At 25.4% G+C, this 21,541-nt stretch overlaps 3 protein-coding genes across 3 annotated transcripts; 2 read left to right on the top strand and 1 right to left on the bottom strand.

Moving 5' to 3' along the window:
* Positions 1 to 4,096: 4,096 nt before the first annotated feature.
* On the top strand, positions 4,097 to 5,268 carry LOC127248315 (AT-hook motif nuclear-localized protein 17-like). Its single transcript, XM_051270595.1, has one exon. The coding sequence runs from the start codon at positions 4,225 to 4,227 to the stop codon at positions 5,080 to 5,082; it is 858 nt and encodes a 285-aa protein (XP_051126552.1). The 5' UTR covers positions 4,097 to 4,224; the 3' UTR covers positions 5,083 to 5,268.
* Positions 5,269 to 14,381: 9,113 nt separating this feature from the next.
* Positions 14,382 to 16,479, top strand: LOC127248317 (blue copper protein-like). The gene is made up of 2 exons (XM_051270597.1): positions 14,382 to 14,653; positions 15,868 to 16,479. The coding sequence occupies exons 1-2, from the start codon at positions 14,476 to 14,478 to the stop codon at positions 16,350 to 16,352; spliced, it is 663 nt and encodes a 220-aa protein (XP_051126554.1). The 5' UTR covers positions 14,382 to 14,475; the 3' UTR covers positions 16,353 to 16,479.
* Positions 16,480 to 18,364: 1,885 nt separating this feature from the next.
* Positions 18,365 to 19,069, bottom strand: LOC127248319 (vegetative cell wall protein gp1-like). The gene has a single exon (XM_051270598.1). It carries the CDS (start codon positions 19,025 to 19,027, stop codon positions 18,449 to 18,451), a length of 579 nt encoding a protein of 192 aa, XP_051126555.1. The 5' UTR covers positions 19,028 to 19,069; the 3' UTR covers positions 18,365 to 18,448.
* Between the last annotated feature and the right edge of the window lie 2,472 nt (positions 19,070 to 21,541).

Raw genomic sequence — 21,541 nt, 5'->3', positions numbered from 1 at the left:
AAATAAAGAGAGAAATGTTGGTGTGATGTGTAAGCAAAGAGGAAGTGGAAAATTTGAAAAATGATAGTTATAAAATGAGGTGGGGACAAATATGAGAAATGTGACCCTTCTGTTCTCTTCTCCTTTGTCAAATAAAGTGGCCTCTCTCTCTCTCTCTCTCTCCTCTTTCTCTCTCTGTATTTTTTGAATTTCTCAATTTATGACATGACTTGACATGACATGACCTTTCATTCATATTCATTCATAAATAGCTGTATATATATATATACATAATTGTAGATATATAGAGATAGGTAGATAGGCCAACTGCCCAAATGATAGTAGAGGACAGAAACACAAATAAAGAGAGAGAGAGAAAGAAAGAAAGAAATATCTATTCAATTCAAGACTTTTGCCAAAAGCAATAGTGAATTTAGAACCACACAAAAGATAAGTAATATTAATAAAAAATAATATTCCCTCCCTCCGTCTGACGTAATATATTGCCGTTTTTGTGGTCTCATATTCTATATTCTATGACGTAATATGTTGTCGTTTTTGTCGTCTCGTATTCTATGTCATTTTTCTTTTTTTAAAAATAATTACACATTTTAATTTTTTAAATTTATTTTTTTTAATTTTAATTAAACTAATTAGTTATTTTAATTGTAATTTATAATTATTTATATTATAAGATAATTATTTTTACTAATATATTCTTAATTATTTACTAATTACATTCCTTAAAACAGTGTAGCAGACACAGTATGTAAAACAGAGAGAGTAATTCCTTTTATATATATATAAAATGTTTATTTTTTCATATATATCCGTTCCACATTATTTATTTTTTTTAAAAAATAATTATATACTTTTTATATATTTTAAATTTTATATTTCCCTTTCGTCCACACATAAAATATACATTTACTTTTGACGCAATATTTAAAAAATAATAGTATTTTAATTATAGTAGGTAGTTAAAAGTAATATAATGACATTTTTGCCCTTATTTTTTGGTGTAAAAGTAATAATATGATGTAAATTAGGGGTATTTGTGCAAAAAAATGACATTTTAGTTCTCCGGCGCCAGATACGCCGCGTAGCTCGCCGGAAGCCACGTGTCTGCCAGGTGTCCCGCTAGATCAGCGACACCTAGCGGATACGTAGATTTTATTTTTACTTTTTTAATTTTTTTAATTAGCCCAAATAAAAAAAATTTAATACATAATATAAAAAATACATTCATTAAAAATATAAAGTAAAAAAAAATCTAATATATTATATACTGTGTCCGTCTCGTAATATTTGATTTTTGCATGCAGAGTTTTTAATATTAGTATTATATAATTTCTAATAAAAAAAGAAAGTAAAACTCTTATTAATAGGATGTAATATAAAAGTAATGATATTTGTATAATATATTATAAATTATATATGTATTTATTAAGTAAGGTATATAATACAATTATTAAAAAAAAAAAAACATTTATTTTGAAACAGACAAAAATTAATAGTATCCTTCTTGGAGGGAGTATATGATATAAATATATATAAGATATTATATATTGTATTTTTTGTATGTATAATATTTAAAAAAATTGTGTACTTATCTTAAAAATATTACTATATGTTGGATGCTAATTTTGGATCCGTTAAAAGTTTGGGATGCGGGTGTGTTTGGTTGAGAAATTCTGCTTCGAATTTTACAATTTATCAAAATTTATTTTTATTTTTATATTGTATTAAAAAATAATTTTATATTTAAATAATACACCAATATGTACTCCATCCGTCTCATCGGAATTAAACCATTTGATTAGGGACACGGTATTTTATTTAAGGTGAGGATATTTAATTAATTAATAATAATTAGTTATGATATTATTATATTATTTTTTTATAATTAATAGTATTTATATTTTTAAAATAAATTTAATATATATATGTTTAAATATTTTAAAATTATATAGCAATTAAAAAATATATGCAATATGAATATCATTCGGTAGAAAATAAAATTTTCTATAATACAAGTAAATAAAAAAAATATTTTTGTTTATTTATAATTAAGATAAATCAATTTTATAAAATATGTGTAGTTTTAAATATAGATAAAAATATTAATTTTTTTGAGGAGAGAAGTAAAAATAAAGAGGTTTTGAGTGGGTCTTACGTCATTTAATATTGTATGTTATGTAGTCAATTGAGTTAATTTATATTTATTAAATATATTTTGATTTAATAATTTTTATAAAGATAAAAATAGAAATAATGTCAATAGTGGTGGGACGGATGGAATATACGCAATCCAATGTATTATCATTTTTGTTCGTTCCAAAACAATAGTCTCATTTCCATAAATAATCATATCACCGTAAAAATATATCTACTTTTTTATTATTATTACACAATTGCCACTATTTTTTACACTAATATACTCACAAAGGCAAAAAAGTCATTTATCTTTACTTTTTACCAACTATCAATATAATATCAATATTTTTTAAATCTCGTGTCCAACAACAAGACTGTATTTTTGGGACGGAGGGAGTATTTTATATGAAAAGGTATTATATTTTTATATTCAGTTTGTATAATTATGGAATAAGAAAATCACAATCAAACATTACACTAAGGGTGTGTTTATTCGGAGGATTGGATTGGATTTACACTATTCATCCAATTTTTTCCCTCAAAAAATATCAAATCAAACACTTATTTTTTATTTTTTATATTATACTAAAAATTAATTTTACATTCAAAACATCACATCATAACCTATTTATATCACATCATACAACTATTCAAATTCAAAATTTTTACTATTCAAATCCCAACTCAAAATCCAAATCCCCAAACAAACACACCCTAAGAGTGTGTTATCTCATTAAGGGTGTGTTTGTTTGGGGGTTTGGATTTTGAATTGGGATTAGAATAGTAAAAATTTTGAATTTGAATAGTTGTATGATGTGATATAAATAGGTGTTGATTTGACGTTTTGAAATGTAAAATTGATTTTTAGTATAATATAAAAAATAAAAAATAGGTGTTTGATTTGATGTTTTTGGGGAAAAAAATTGGATGTATAGTGTAAATCCAATCCAATCCCGCAAACAAATACACCCTAAAAAAATTAATATATTCTTAATTAATATTCTAAATAATATATATATATACATATTTTCATTATTTTTAAATTCAATATAAATATTACTCTCTCCCCGTCGTCATTCAAATTTATATTCACTTTTTTTTAGATTGTCATCGAAAAATATTATCGTTTTTTTTTTAAGTAAAAAATCATTACACTTTTACACTTTTACACTTTTTTATTATAAAAAAATAACAATTATTACTTATTTTTATTAAAATTTATACTCGATCAAGTAAACAGTAGTTTGCATGACAAAAACATAGTATTATTTTTAAATTACCAACACACTTAATCATGTACAAAAAAATCATTCAAACTAAAACATATGTATACACTATTCACTTTTGGTATGTTCGTTGGAAAATGAAGAGTGGTGCATATCCTGATTATTAAATTAAATAAAATAAAATTTTCACAATTTTAAAATAATACATATTAATATGATATTACATTATTTATTACTATATGCTAATATTTTATTAATTAAAACTACCACGAGTTTTTTAAATGTCTATATATTACATTATAAAGTAATTCTACATTTAAAAGTATTATACTAATATATATTAATATTATATTAAACAATTTTTTAAATTCATTATTATTTTCTTTTTCTCCAAATTCAATTTTCAAACATTACAAATATGCAAATTATATCTGTAATTGTAACATTTCATCTTATTTAAAGAATGAATACTCATTTATTTATACTTATACTTCTATTTTTATAATCTTATAAAAAAAAAAAGAATAAATAAAATTTTACACACAATATTTGATATTATAAAGGAATAATATTATGTGTATATATAATCTTAAATATTAAAAATATATTTTAAAAATATTTCCTAAAATAACAATTAAAATAAAAGTCTTCCACTATGGTCAACACAATATTGATTGGCTACAAACTTCAACTTGGGTAATATTTGACCACTTTTTTATTTTATATTTATATTATTAAAAATATCTATATATATTATTATATTATATATCTATACTCTCTCTATCTCTCCTAAAAGCCCTAAATTATATTCACACAATTCAAAGCCCCAAATTTTTTTTTTAAAAAAAAATAAAATTCAAGAATGAAAAGGGAGCGGCCGGAAGATCACCACCACCTCCACCACCACCACTCCAACGGCGGGGCCGGTGGCGGAGGGATCTTCTCCAACCAATTCCCCCTCCACTCTCCGCCGCCGCACCTCCGCCGCTCCTCCACCTCCGACGAGACCGACAGCCACGACTCCACCCGCCGGAACCCTAGCGAGGGTTCCTTCCCTCCGCCACCGCTTCTAACCACCAACGACGGCGCCACCATCGAGGTGGTGCGCCGCCCCCGCGGCCGCCCGCCGGGCTCAAAAAACAAGCCGAAGCCGCCGTCACCGTCGCCGGCGACGGCCGCGCGCGAGCCGGAGCCATCCATGGGTCCATACATCCTCGAGCTCCCCGCCGGCGTCGACGTCGTCGAATCCACCGCGAAATTCTGCCGGCGGCGGAACGTCGGCCTCTGCGTTCTCAGCGGCCACGGCGCCGTCGCGAACGTCGCCCTGAAGCAGCCTTCGGCGACGCCCGGCGCCACCGTCGCCTTCCACGGCCGGTTCGACATCCTCTCGATCTCCGCCACCGTCGTTCCGGCCGGCGGCTTGCCGGCCGGCAACGGCGCGTTCACACTGTTCCTGGCGGGGCCGCAGGGGCAGGTCGTCGGCGGCCTGGTGGTCGGCCCGCTGATATCCGCCGGGACCATTTACCTAATCGCCGCCACGTTCGACAGTCCGTTGTTTGTACGGCTGCAGCCGGCGGAGCAGGAGGAGGAGCCGGAGGCGGCGCGCGACCACCACCGGGAATCTCCGCGCGGCGGCGACAGCGGCGGCGCTCCGATTTACAGCTATCAGCCGTCGGATGTTATTTGGGCGCCGACGGCTCGCCAGCCGCCGCCGTACTGATGTATTTTCTGCAGATTTATTAAGTATTTAATTATTATTATTATTGTTATTATTATATTTCATTTATGATTTTAGCTGTCCATATTTGGATTTTTATTTTAATTTTTAATAGCTAACGCCTCTTCCCAGATATTTTTGTATTTTAAATTCCTTATATTATAAGAGTTTTATAGTACTCATCCGTGAAACTGTGTTTTTTTTAATTATTTTTTATTTGTCTTTTAAATATATGAATGTTAATTATTTTTATGATTTTATTATTTTTCTTTCTATGCATAATCATAATTATTTTGTTATTATTTTTAAAATTTATTCTCTTACTTTATAAATTATGAGTATCAACTATTTCATGTTATCTTTATTGTTATTTTTTACTTACTTTATGTTATATTAAAATATTATTGTATTATTTTAAAGTATATTTAGTTTGTATTTTAAATTAAAATTAGTATTTATTTTAGGTACTTTTAGATAAAAATATATTTACAAGCCCTAGAAAAAAATGAACTTCTAGTTGTTTTGAAATTTTAAAATAATAAAAATATTGGGATTTAATATGATATTTTATTTGAGAAGATGTATTTGATTTAATATATTTTTTAACAAAGATAATACCAGTTTTTCAAAAATAAAATGCCTGAACAAAGTCTCATATGTCATACTACCTCCGTTAACATTTCATTAAATATTCTATTTTTTTCATAAATACTTTTACTTTATTTCACATCATTATTTTTATAAAAAAGAAAAAAAAATAAATACAAAAATATCATTACATTATTTTTAATTATTCATTATAATTAAAATACTATTATTTATTAAATATCGCGCCAACAGTAAATGAGAGGGAGTATAATTTTTTTTAGAGTGATTTGTTTTATCTAAAATATTATATTTGATTGAATATTTATTCAAAATATATTCTAAAAATAGTAATTTCGGATTTTTTATTTATAAAATTAATTAATAATGCATTTAGTCCTGTAAATAATAACTTATTAATGTGAAGATAGATTCATAACAGTGAGACAATAAATTCAAATTAATATCTAATCAATATATGCCACACATAATTCGTAAGAAAATATATGTGATTTTTCTTCTTTTTATTGACAATTTTAAATTTGATTTTTTTTAATAAAATATCAGATATTTTATATGTTGAGAAACACACCTTAATAATCATTTCTTTTTTTATTTTTTTTATTTTCGTCCGTTCTATTTATATAATCACTTTTAAAAAAAAAATTTATAAATTTTAATTTTATTTTAAAAAAATAATTTATAAATTTTTTTAATTTTAATTATACTACTAAATTATTTGAATTTGAATTTATAATTATTTTTATTATGTAATAATTATTCTTACTAAAAACATAAAATATCCAGAGCGACTAAGATGTGCACTAGAGTCTGGACTCCGATACGTTTCGAAGTCCCGTGCCTTGAACTCCCATTTGCTTTGTCTTTACGGCTACGCTACTTTTCCCACACCAACCAGATTCATGAAATGACCTTTATGCCCTCAAAACAAATAACTATTATAATATTATATATGGAGAATCGAATTTATTGAAATTACACATAATACTATAAAATATCTTCTAGACAAAAGAAAATGACAAATAATATCAATATAAAATAAATTGAGTTGTTTGTTTGAGGGGTAATAAAGACAATGAATAATAATAATAGTAATAATAATAATATAATGAATGCAGTGTACTCAGACAGATTCTACATTCAATATATATCTTATCATTCCCTTTTTATTTTTATTAATATTTCATTTTTTTAAGAGAAAAACATTAAAAAAAAAAAAACAAAAAAAAAAAACACGTAGACAAGTATGATTATTTTTCATCATTTTATCCGTCTCACGTAATTATACACTTTAATCATATTTTAAAATTCATAATTTATAATTTTTTTATTTTAATTAAATCATTTAATCATCTTAATCTTAATTCATAATTTATAATTATTTTATTATATCATAATTATTTTGCTAATATACTTTTTAATTATTTATTAATTACATAAAATTTAAATTTCGTGTCTCAGCTAAATATTTTTAAATAAATGTTTTCAAAGTTTTAACAAATTAATTTGGACAGAAATAATATAATATTGACTAAATTTATAAAATATAGTAAGCTCCTTTTAGATAAATTTTTTCAGAAATTTGAAAAAATATAAAATAAAAAAATTAATATATTTATATAAAAAATTTTAACATATATATTTATTGGAAAAATTATTTTTAATCAATAACGTTAAATCTTTAATATATATAGCTTTAAATTTAATCATCATATGATCCATTATGATGTTATTATTTATTAATGAAACCTTTTTCATCAATAATATTAATTTCGTTTATATTCAAAGTATTATTTTTATTATTTTGATTTGTTTCATTCAAAAGTTTTTTTTTTTTTTTTTCTAGTTTATAAAAAGTAATTACATATTAATATCAAATATTATTTGATATTTACTTAAATTGCAAATAGATCATTATTATATACATACAATTATTTTATACAAAAAATCAAAAAGTAAAAAATGTCAATTTTTTTTATACACTTCTAATAATCAATAAAATGTTATTATTTTATTAGATATTACAAAATTTCAAATGATCCTTTTCGATGGAAAGAGGGAGCATTAAAATATACAATATATATATTAACATAATATGTATTTTATACATTCATAAAAAAAATTTAAAAATCTAATACTTTTTCTGTCCCAAATCAAATGAGCCATTTGAGATTTTGTAGTACAGTGTTTATAATTTAAATAAAATTACTCCCTCCGTCCCAGAAATAAGTATCCATTTGTTTTTTGCACGTAGTTTTAGAAATATTAGTATTATATTGGGATATAGTATAAATAAAGTAGAAATGACTAAAATAACCTTATTAGTATGTGTGATATAAAGGTAATGACATTTGTGTAATATATTGTAAGTTGTAAGGGTATTTGTAATGTTAGGTAGATAGTACAGTTACTGAAAAAAGAAAATAGATATTTTGTTATGGAACGGACTAAAATGAAAAAATAGACACTTTGTTATGGGACAAAGGGAGTATAATATTTTAGTATTAGTGTATGATTATTTTTTATAAATTAAAAAAAAAAAACTTTTAAGTTAGATATGTAAAAATAATAAAATAATATTTTAAATTGGGACAAAAATGAATACTAAATATTATTTTTATACTCCTATTAACGATACCAATTTTCACATTTAGAATAAAAAAACACAAAGTTAACAACTCTGATTATTTAACTCAATGAAGTTAAGATGTGCCATATAGTGGTAACAGCAGCAGTACTGTTTCCTTTTAGGGAAAGTAAAGACAGTGACGCACACAATTAGCAGCCACAAATAGAAATATTATTTTAATGTGTTTGTTTACTTTTGTCCCCACACAAAGACTTTTTAATTTAAAATTATATTCTTTTCGTTCTTTATCTATATATTAATTTGCTTTTTACACTAAATTTTAAAAATATTAATATTATATTAAAATAAAAGTAAAAATACTAAATTAGCTCTATTAGTATTACATGATATAAATGTAATGACATTTGTGTAATACTATATTGTAAATTGAAAGGGTATTTGTAATGTTAGGTAGATAGTACAATTACTAAAAAAAAAAAAAAAAATTGAATGCTTTGTTGTTATGAAAGGAAAAAAAATAAAAAAAATGAATAGATTGTTAAGGGACAGAAGGAGTAGAAAAGTTTGTGGTGTATTTATTCGTGAGGTTTTGATTTTGATTTTTTATTTTAAATAGTAAATTTTTAAATTGAAATAATTGTTTGATGTGATATAAATATGTATTGATGTGATATTTTGAATGTAAAAATTAGATTTTAGTATAATAAAATAAATAAAGATTGAATGTTTGATTTGATATTTTTGGAAGAAAAATAAAATTGTAATAGTATAACAGAGGTAAAATCTTACAAGTAAACACATCATTGAAAATTAAAAGAACAAGTATTTAGTATAATACTCGTCCACAAGTAAACATTTATTTTTGGTGCGATGTTTAAAAAATAATAGTTTTAATTATAGTGGATAGTTAAAAATAGTGTAATGATATTTTTGTCATTATTTTTGTGTGTGTAAAAGTAACGATGATGTGATGTAAAATAAGGGTATTTGTGAAAAAAAAAAAAGTAATGTATTTAATTAAATAGTTACTTTGTGATTGGACTATCCAAAATAAAAATATTTATACTTTCTAGACGAAGTAATTTTTTAAAAAATAAATATTATATTTCTTATATAAAAATATTATTAATAAATAATATCGATATTTTATATATAATAAAAATATAAATAAAATTATATAAATTCTCATACCTAAAATAAAAAATACTTACAATTAAAAACACAAGTGAATAAACTCAATAATTATAACAAAATTACTATAATGGATGGAGTAGTATATGACATATATATTTATTGTACCATGGAATTCAAAATTTTGAATAAAAAAGATTAATTGAATGTAAAACATATATACCACCAAATCAGATTTTTGGGATTATTAGAATATTTCTAATTTAAAAAGAATAAAAAAAAGTATTTTACTAAAAAATTTATATATTTTTAAAATGTAAATTATATCATACAAAGTCTAATTTATGTGGGCCTGCAACAGTAACATGGGCCTAAACCTTTTTTGTGCTCCAACTAACAAAGTACTGATGGTTTTCTTTTTTTATTATTATTTTTTATAAAGTCAATTAATACGTGTTTTTTGTTTTTTTAAATAAATAAAAAAAAAACAGACACTAGATTTCAGTACTATTTTTTTATTTTTTTTTTCAAAAAAAAAAAACCTGAATTTTAACTTAAAATTAGAGTAAAAAAAGAATTTTGGATCATATTTGTAAAAATCGGGTTGTGTTTAGCCCGGCCTAGTATCATAATTGGGCTGTGTCGGCCCACAGAAAAAATCGGTCTGGCCCGAGATTTATTGCACTACTTTCTTTTAGTAAATATTTTTAAATATATATATAATACTCTATTTTCATTTAAATTTAATATTTAGACACTGACTTTAATAAAAATATGTAATAATTGTTATTATTATTTTTATATTAAAAAGTACAAAACAAATTATTATTATTTTTTTTTTTTCACAAAATTAAAATAAAATTATAGTTTTTAGATGATGGAATGATATAAATTTTGTGTATATGTTGACAAATAGTTCATCTGTCCCAGATATTTTGGGTATTTTAACGTAGATACTTAGGTAAAATATAATTAGTAGGTAATTAAGAAACATATTAGTAAAAATAATTATATATTAAGACTAATATAAACAAATAATTTAATTAAAATTGAGAAAATTATAAAATTTAAAATTTAAAATATGATTAAAGTGCATAATTATATTTCCTAAAATAAAAAGGACAAGTTAAGTGTGGGACGGACAAAAATAGAAAATAAGGACAAATTATGTGGGACGAAGGGAGTAATTATTTAAAATGTTTATTGAGGGCTCGGGCCGGAGCCCGGTTGGCTACTGTAACAACTCATGGGCTGGACTAAAATTTACTTCCTCCATCACATAATTTGTTAATATTTTTTATTTTCGTCCGTCCCATATAATTTGTTCTTTGTATTTTTGAAAATATAATTATACACTTTAATCACATTTAAAATTTTCTTAATTTTAATTAAACTATTTACTTATCTTAATCTTAATTTATAACTATTTTTACTAAATAATAATTATTTTTACTAATACAATTCTTAATTATTTATTAATTATATTTTACCTAAATTCTCGTATCTACCGCAATAAATCCAAAATATGTAAGACGGAAAGAGTAATTTATATTGGTCGAGCCCGGCCCGGCCCGGCCCAGACATAGGCAACATAATTGCCAAATTAGCGGTGTCCTTTATTTATGGTAGGTTTAGTTTGTATTTATATTTAAATATTTTATTTGGTGTATATTAATAAAAAAGAATAATATTTTTTTATATAGAGAATTTTGGTGAGTATATAAAAAAACTTGAGAAAAAAAAAAATCCAAAGAGAGCATAGCATTGGTTTTTTATTTTTTATTTTTTTATTTTATATAAAGAAATGTAAAAATTACATAAAAATTATTTAAATATAAAATATAAATATAAAGTCAAAATAAATAAAAGATTTTCTTTTGACAAAGGGGTAGACTTGAATATTTTATGTTATTACCTTTTTTTTTTAAATACTTAAAAAAAAGAGTGTATATAAAAAGCCTCCACTCCAACATCCCTTTTTGGGTAGGTGTCATTTTGTTAGGATTTGGTGTCCTAATGCTTTGGGCTCTCTTTATTGTTTTTTATTTTATTTTAGGTGAGAAATAAATAATAAATAATACTTCATTCGTCCCAAATATCGTGTCTGCTACACTGTAGACACGATATTTTAGAAGATATATAATTAGTAGATAATTAATAATATATTAATGAAAATAATTATCCTATAATATAAATAATTATAAATTAAGATTAAGATAACTAATTAGTTTAATTAAAATTAAAAAAAATTAAAAATTTTAAAATAAGATTAAAGTGCGTAATTATTTTTCAAAAAAAGAAAGTGACATGATATATGAGACGGACAGAAACGGCAACGTGGACATGGTATGTGGGACGGAGGTAATAATAATCATCATACATACATAAATAAATAAATAGGGACAATTATAATTATTTATGCATACTTGAAACATTGATTTGAAAACTACTCATCAACTTCTCTCAACAAACAACAATGATGCATACCAAAATTTTGTTTCCTTTTATTTTCAATTATATTCTTTTAATATCCATTAATTAATTTTTTTTTCTACAAAAAAATTATTAGTAAATATTTATCATTTATTTAAAATATTACATAAAATATACTCTCTAATTAAATTATTATATAAAATACTCATTTTTTTTATTTTTTTTTCCCAGGGATTGTGTATCAGTGGAAATATAAATATACTGGATTACATTATGATTTTATTTATTTATTTATTTATTTATTCTCATAAAAATAGTTTCTTTAAAAAAAGAATACTTCTCGCTCCGTCCCAATACAATAGTCTTATTTACCATTTTTGTCCGTCTCAAAACAATAGTCTCATTTCCATAAATAACTATATCACTATAAAACTACCCTTACTTTTTTATTATTATTACACAATTGTCACTACTTTTTACACTAATACACTCACAAAGGCAAAAAAATCTTTTACCCGTACTTTTTATTCACTATCAATATAATATCAATATTCTTTAAATCTCGTGCCAAACACAACCCAGAGTATAATTTTGGGACGGAGGGAGTATTATACTTCTTCTCCGGCCGTTCGAAATGTGTTTAATTTTGACAAGAAACTTTATAAATAATACTTATTCTGTCAATCAAATTAATTACTCCCTCCGTCCCAATACAATAGTCTTGTTACCATTTTTGTCCGTTCCAAAACAATAGTCTTGTTTACCATTTTTGTCCGTCCCAAAACAATAGTCTTGTTTACCATTTTTGTCCGTCCCAAAACAATAGTCTCATTTTCATAAATAACCGTATTACTATAAAACTACATTTACTTTTTCATTATTATTACACAATTGACACTACTTTTTACACTAATACACTTACAAGGGCAAAAAAATCTTTTACCCGTATTTTTTACCCACTACTAATATAATATCAATATTTCTTAAATTTTGTGTCAAACACAACCCAGACTATAGTTTCGGAACGGATGGAGCATTACTTTTATTTTGAGTATGTTTATTAAATTTATTTTATTATTAATTTTAACAAAATCAACAAATCAAAAATTACCTATTATTCTCAATTTCGCACTTATTTACAACAAATTTTATTACTTTTATTATATTCTTCCTCTTTTATTTTCTTTAAGTACTAACTAATTTTTTAAAAATACTCTTACCTATTTTTTTTTATTACTTTTACAATAAAATATTCAATTTTTTAATCCTCATTTTAGACTCAAGTGTTCTAATTTTACAGAGAATATATTTTAATAATAATTGATGTTATTTTTTTATTATATACAAACTATATTGCCCTTGATGTGTAACTTAATAAAATTGTATTAATGTAAATAATTATATATTTGAAGATATATATAATATTTAGTGAGATTTATACATACTAAAAAAAAATAAAATAAAGTACTCATTTCATTATTCAAATTTATGTTAATTTTGTTTTGAATTAAAAATAAAAAAATATTCTGATTTTGTTTTTAAGTAAAAAATTATTATATTTTTATAAATTTTTTACTATAAAAAAATAGCAACTATTACATATTTTATTAAAATTCACGAACATACAATTATATATAGGATGAAATACTTTATATTTGAATGACCCAAAATAAAAGAATAAATACCTTTCTAACGAACAAATATAATATTTAATACATACTTTTAATTCAATATATTATACTCCCTCCATCCTATAACAAAGTATCTATTTTTTCATTTTAGTCCGTTCTATAACAAAGTATCCATTTTCTTTTTTAATAACTGTACTATTTACCTAACATTACAAATATCCTTACAACTTACAATATATTACACAAATGTCATTACCTTTGTACCATACATACTAACAAGGTTATTTTAGTCATTTCTATTTTATTCCTACTATATTCTAATATAATATTAATATTTTTAAAACTACGTATAAAAAGCAAATGAATACTTTTTTTGGGACGGATGGACTATGTAAATATAATTCTAGACAACAATATATTGGATAGAATATTAATACTAATATTGGTTGTAAAGTTGTATAAAAAGTGGGTTGGTTTTTGAGTGGTTTGAGCTTTTAATTTGTATCATCATTACCAATAATCATCACACCTTATCTTCTTTACATTATTCATTTGGTATTACTTATTATTATTATTATTATTATTAATTAATAATAATAATAATAATAATAATAATAATAATAATAATAATCTAAAATTAGCAAGTGAAAAGAGTATCTGGTTGGAAGTTCTTCAACCACTTTGCAAACTCACTGACTCCCATGTTAGCTTCAACTCCTTTCCTCCTCTACCTGCTTCTCAACTCCATATACATATACAACAACCCAACTTTATATCTATTTTTAATTATTTAATTAACAAATAATTAATATAAAATTAAATTAAATTAAATTAAATAAATTAAAAAAAAAAAAAAAAAACAACTCACACCACCACTTTAATTTCCACTATATATATATATAAGTAGAATCAGAAGATGAAGAAAACCTCATTTCCATTTGCATTTGCAAATACATATATATCTACAGCTAGAAAATTAATTAAGATAATTAGGGTTTTACAGTAATGGGGATGATGAAGATGAAGATGATGATGTGGTTGGCAGTGGCAATGGCGATGATGATTGGTAGAAGAGGAGCTTTGGCAGAAGTTTATACAGTGGGAGACTCGTCGGGGTGGGGAATGGCTACTGATTACTCCACCTGGGCTTCCGACAAGACCTTCAACGTCGGAGATTCCCTTGGTAAGACTCTCTCATATAATATACTCCATCGCTCCCATAACTATAGTCTTAATTGGTTGAGTACGAGATTTAAAAAGTATTGATATTTTATTGATAGTTGGTAAAAAGTATAGATAAAAGATTTTTTTTCCTTCTTGTGAGTGTATTAGTGTAAAAAGTAACAACAATTGTGTAATAAAAATAAAAAAGTAAAAATAATTTTATGGTGATATAATTATTTATGAAAATAAGATTATTATTTTTGGACAGACAAAACTGATAAACAATACTATTATATTGGGACGGAGGGAGTATATATATAGCTATATAAATTTGTGTTCCTATTAATGTATTGATTATGTCAAATTAACATTATAATAATTTGATCAAATTATTAAATATCTATATATATATATAAAATAATAACCAATATTTATATAATATATAATACATATTTGAATAGCACGTTATATAATTTCAGCAAATTATATTATGATTTCAACACAATAGTAGATTGATCCAATTGGCAAATTACTGCAACAAATTATAATATATTTGTAACGAAATTTTATCCCTAATGTCATTAATAACGGAAAAAATGAATTTAAAGAAAACAAACAAAAAAAATTTTATTACAAAAATAATATTTTTTTATAGTAAATATTGATAAAAAAGAATAACAAATATTAATAGTATAATAGTATATCACATTATATAATTTGCTAATTATTTTAAGTTAATGTGCTAAATTGATAATTTGTTTTATACAATACAATAATTTGCTGATTTGATCAAACTAACATGGTATTGTTTTGACCAAATAAATATCTTAACAACCGATATAAATTCGATTTACTTTTTTGGCCATAATTTTTAATAAAAAATTATATTATTGCACATTTTTTAACTATAAAAAGTAATAAAAAAATATATATTTATATTAAAATTTGTGCTAAAATATTTTAACACATTTTTAAGTGATGGAATATATTTTTTAGCAAAATATCATGCTAACAACCTTAGAGTGTGATTTATTTACTTGAGTTTGAAAAATTTTGATTTATGTTTAGTATTAAAATAATATTTGATTGAAATATTTTTTTGACAGAAAAAAAAAAATGTATTTTTTTTTCCAAATAACACATACTCCAAATAATAAATTTTGAACAAATTTGTGTAAAAAACATAGTATTAATTTCTAATATATATATATATATGTATGTATATATTTGAAGTATTCAAGTATCCATCGGGGCACACGGTGGACGAAGTGAGCGCCGACGACTACAAAAATTGCGCCACCGGAAACTCCATCTCCTCCGACAGCAGCGGCGCCACCACCCTCACCCTCAAGACCGCCGGCGCCCACTACTTCATCTGCGGCATTCCCGGCCACTGCTCCGGCGGTATGAAGCTCGCCGTCAACGTAAAGGCAGCATCCTCCTCCACCGGCGCCGGCGCCGCCGCCGCCCCTCCGACGGCCGGCGGAGAGGCTCCGCCGTCCGACACCACAGGCACCGACACCACCGCAGCGACTTCGCCGCCGTCCGACACCCCCACCGCCACCGAGACCCCCGCCGTCGGCCGCGCAGTCCCTTCCGGCCGTACGGACAGCACCAAAACGTCGGCGGAGTCTGCGGCGGCGGTGGCGGCGCCGCCTTACGTAGCGGCGGTTATTGCGGTTGCCTACGTGGCGGGTTTTAAGTGGCTGGCGGTTTAATTGGTGGAGAGGAAAGAGGCAGTGCACAACGGCTTTTTTATTTAATTTTAAATATTTTAATTTCCATTTATGATGTTATTATTGCCTCGTTGTTGTATCATTACCTTGTTTAATTTGATTTCCGATATGGTGTTTTGTTTTTTATATGTTGTTTTTAGTAGTTTTTACTATGGTGTAAATTATTTTTAAATTATGCATTTCTATTGTTTTAGATAAAACAGTATTTACTTAATACTTCGTCCGCTATATTTATTTTTTTATTTTTTTATTTTTTTGGTTTGTCAGTTAAATTGATGGTATTCCTAATTTTGACCACATCAACAAATTTAATATTTAGTTAATATTTTTATTTAATATTTATTTTTCAATAAAATATTTATTTTTTTTAATTACTGTGCCAAATAAAAAATACCTAATTTTTTTAATAGACGGACGAGGAATATAAAATTTACATCATGTTTTGAAAATTTTCGTCAATTTTTTTATAGTATAAATTATTGTTAACTTTTTATTTTATATATATAATATGAGAATCTGCCGCCGCTACTTTTTTTTTAATTTGATAATATAGGAATCCGCAATCGCTATATTTCGAACACATTTTTGGATATTTAGTATTTTCTCCGTACAGTTAGAAAATATACATATTTCTATTTTGAAACACCCAATTACAAAGTAAAAATTTTATTTTATTTTCACAAATATCTTTACTTTACATTGCATCATTAATTTTGCATCACACCAAAAAAAACAAGAACAAAAATATCATCACACTACTTTTAGTTACCAACTATAATTAAAATATTACTCCCTCTGTCCACAAATTAACGTCTTACTTTCCTATTTGAAATGTCCAATAATTATTGTCCTCTTTCTATTTTTATACACAAAATTTACTTTTTTATCCTTACTTTATTCACCATTTCCTTTTTCATATACAAGATTAAAGACAAATTTGTCATTTTATAACAAAAATCCTAATTACCTAAAAATACGTGTAAATATCAAATAGCACATTAGAAAATGAACAAAATATATATGCTATTGTTTGTCATCATTCCACTGTATTAGAGGTGTGTTTGTTTGAGGGATTTGTTTGGATTTCCACTATTTATTCTATTTTTTTCCCCCAAAAATATCAAATCAAACACCTATTTTTTATTTTTTATATTATACTAAAAATCAATTTTACATTCAAAACATCACATCAACACCTATTTATATCACATCATACAACTATTCAAATTCAAAATTTTTACTATTCAAATCTCAATCCAAAATCCACACCCCCAAACAAACACACTAGTATACATGTCATATATTTATTGACAATAGTCCAGACAACAAATGTCATATCATATCAATTTCAATATATAACACATAAATACAAGACATAATTTATCTAATCATAAATCTTATGAAATAGCACATAATTTTTTCTTATATTAATATAAGAAGTATAATGTGATATATTTACTAATAGCATGTTCCAATAATTTTAGTGATATATACGACATATATTTCAACAATAATAATTATATATTTGTGTATATTATTACAATATTCGAACTAAAATTAATTAACACAGTGCTAATTAATGCCAATCAACATTATAATAACATAATACTCTCTCTGTTCCATGTTTATCTATTCATTAATTTTTTATAAAATTTTAAAAAAATTAATATTATATTGAGATGTAAGTAAAAATAAAGATAAAAAAAATGACAGTTACTAAAAATGAAATAAATATTTTATTATGTAACAGACTCAAATAAAAAAATAAATAAATTGTTAAAGAAAAAAAAAATATAATAAATCAATAAAAAGAAATAGTAATCTTTATATCAAAAGAGAAAAAGAGAAAAAAAAAAAAAAAAAAAAAAAAAAGGTGTTATCCTTGGCAATAATAACACACATAAACTCTAAAAGAATAATTACTCATAATTCTTAATAATAATATTTTCAAAAATAAAATATAAAAGAATCCATAACATAAGCAAGTAATCGAATCCAATGGCCCAGAAATGATCACAACAGAAAATCCATACCGTCGATCTACTACGCTAGAGTAAATCCAGGCCGTAGATCTGCTACTACACCAACACCGCGCCGGAGACGATCGCAACCGCAGCGGCGAACCCAACGGCGGCGACGGCGTTCAACTCCGCCCCCGCGCTCCGCGGCGGCGGAGTCACCGACGGCGCCTCGACGTCGGACGGAGTTAACGACGGAGAAACGGGAGAAGAGGCCGGAGGAGCAGGCGGAGAAGACTTCGGCGCCTCCGCGGACGTCGGCGGCGGCGAAACCGGCGACGACGGAACCGGAGGCGTCGAGTGTGACGGTGACGGTGACGGCGTCACTGACGGCGGTGTAGTCGGAGGCTTCGAGTGTGACGGCGGTGGAGTCGGAGGCTTCGAGTGTGACGGCGGTGGAGTCGGAGGCTTCGAGTGTGACGGTGACGGTGACGGCGTCATTGACGGCGGTGGAATCGGAGCGTTCGGGTGTGACGGTAACGGTGACGGTGACGGTGACGGCGTTAATGACGACGGATTCGGAGGAAGCGCCGACGGATATGGAGTCAGCTTCGGCGCGGGTGACGGCGTGTGTTCCGCCGTTAATTTAGCCGCCAATGTTAAGACGAGAAGAAGCATCACTGTCGGAGAATTCGCCATTGGTAAATATTAATCAAAGCTTTTTTTGTTTTTAATTATTTTAATTTTTCTTTGAAATTTGAGAATTAGTGTGAATATATACATAAATATATATATATATGCTAATAAATAATTGAATAAGAATTAATTATGGGTTAATTGGCAATTAATACAATTACCAACATATATATTTAAGTATCCATGTAACATTAAGTATGATATTATTTCAATGTATGGAAAAATATAATTATAATTTTATATGTAGATTTTTTATATTTTTAAAAAACTCTGTATAGTAATTTATATCAACTCTTGGATTTTTATTTTTTATTTTTATTTCCCAAATTTTATTGTATAATTTTCAATATTACTACAATATAAAAATACTGCTAAATTGTGTACAAAATCAATGTAAATAAAATTTTAGATTAAGATATATATTTTTTCAATATATTGTAATTATTATTACACTTATTTAGGAAGGTGGTATTATTATAATGGCCTTATTATTGATATTGAAATTTAAATATGACAATATGGAAAGTTGAATATAAAAATTCAGTAAGTAATTTATTCTATTAATTATTACTAGTATTATTATTTTGGAAGCTATTATATTAGTTAGTTGTCATTGCTTCACTTACCTTTTTGCTTATTATAAAAAATAGATGAAATATTTTTTTTTTTAAAAAAAAAGTCATAATAAGAAAAAAGAAAAAAAAAAAAAAGAAAAGTGTCACATTTTATTTTTTGAAGTTTTATTTGGAGGAAAATTATCTCCATAACTCACTTTAAGTTTATTATACTTATTTGTATTTTAAAATTAGCTAAAAATAAAAAGTGTTTCACTAAAAAAATTGATATTTTTGAGCGTTTAATATTATAAAAAATATATATTATATATTCTAGACTTACGAAAAACATATAATAATTAAATATAAAATTTTAATTTTTCTATTATCAATATGTTTCTCTACATTTAAAATTATCTTTGTTCCACTCCAATCGTTTTTTTTTTAATATATTAAGAATAATAGTATTTTATTAGTTAGTGTAAATCTGTAATATAAATTTGACATTTTTGGTTTTTTATACTTTATGTATAAATTAATTATATGTGTAATGATATATTTGTAATTTATGCAAAAATTAAAAATAATTTTACTATAATAGAAAATAAATATTTTTGAATGGAGGCAAAAACTATACTCCCTCCGTCCCATGACTATGTATTCCTTTGTTTTTTGCACAGAGTTTTAGAAATATTAGTATTATATTGGAACGTAGTAGGAATAAAGTAGAAATGACTAAAAGAACCTTATTAGTATTGTGTGATATAAAGGTAATGACATTTGTGTAATATATTGTAAGTTCTAAGGATATTTGTAATGTTAAGTAGATAGTACAATTAGTAAAAAAAAAAAAAAATTGATACTTTGTTATGAAATGGAATAAAATAAAAAAATTGATACTTTGTTACAAGACGAAAAGAATATAAAAAAATGTATTTTCAATTGTGACAGAAATAACATAAAAATATGTCAAATTAAAAATACAAACCAGACATACTCATAAAAAAAAAAAAATAAATAAATAAATAAAAATCAATAAGCTAAAGTGCATTTGATACGTAGAATGAAATTGTAGATAAATGATAATAGAAAATATAATTGTAAAAAAATTGAATTCAACATACAATTAGAATTAATTTGTCTAGTTAGTAAAGCGAATAATTTAGTCGAGGAAAATAAAATAAAAAATAATTAAGAAATATAAAAATATAATAGATTCAGAGAGGACGATGTATTGTGAGTGGGGAAAAATAATTAATTGATTAGGAGAAAATAATTTTATGAGATTGAAATAATGTATTTTAACAATATAAAAATTAAATTACGAAACAGAAAAAAAAAAAAAAAAAAAAAGAATTAATATGAACACGGAATAAAATTAAAGAATGAGAAATAAATTGTACTCCCTCCGTCGTTCAATTGTGTGATCGTTTAATCGGACACGGATTTTAAGAAAAATATACAATAATATAAATTTATACTTTTTTTGGTAAAAAAAATATTTTTTTTTACTAAAAAAGAAAATAAAAATAAATTTGAATGAAAAAAAAATAAAATAAAATAAAAATAGATTTGAACTGACGAAAGAATGATCTTAAATTTCAATATTCATTCAAATAAACTAGAAAAATCAGGATTTCATTTATATTCTTATTTTCCTCTGCCAAAATAGACCACGGGTAAGTATATGGCTTTTATATTTAAAAATAAATAAATATTTAATATAATATTTTTAAAAATTAAATAATGAATAGTAATATTTCAAAATGATTTGTAAATAAATCACATAATATAAATTTGAAAATATAAATAAGCATAGTCAAAATTCTTCCATTAACTATTAAAATTTTGTTAATTTTGTTTGATTGTGGATTAAAATTGATTTGAGATAAAATTATTTAAAATTTTGTTTAAATAGTATTTTGACGTAATATTTTATTAAAAAAAATAATATTCTATTTGT

The sequence above is a fragment of the Andrographis paniculata genome, unplaced genomic scaffold, assembly GCF_009805555.1.
Source record: "Andrographis paniculata isolate CXL003 unplaced genomic scaffold, ASM980555v1 Contig33END, whole genome shotgun sequence".
NCBI classification, from domain to species: domain Eukaryota; kingdom Viridiplantae; phylum Streptophyta; class Magnoliopsida; order Lamiales; family Acanthaceae; genus Andrographis; species Andrographis paniculata.
Note: the sequence above shows the minus strand (reverse complement) of the source record. Positions and strands in the feature narration are given on the sequence as shown.

Bases quoted from the DNA above. Each gene is read 5' to 3' on its own strand.
- LOC127248315 (XM_051270595.1), top strand. From the start codon at position 4,225: ATGAAAAGGGAGCGGCCGGAAGATCACCACCACCTCCACCACCACCAC.
- LOC127248317 (XM_051270597.1), top strand. From the start codon at position 14,476: ATGGGGATGATGAAGATGAAGATGATGATGTGGTTGGCAGTGGCAATG. The intron at 14,654-15,867 runs GTAAGACTCTCT...ATATATTTGAAG, and splicing joins CAACGTCGGAGATTCCCTTG to TATTCAAGTATCCATCGGGG.
- LOC127248319 (XM_051270598.1), bottom strand. From the start codon at position 19,027: ATGGCGAATTCTCCGACAGTGATGCTTCTTCTCGTCTTAACATTGGCG.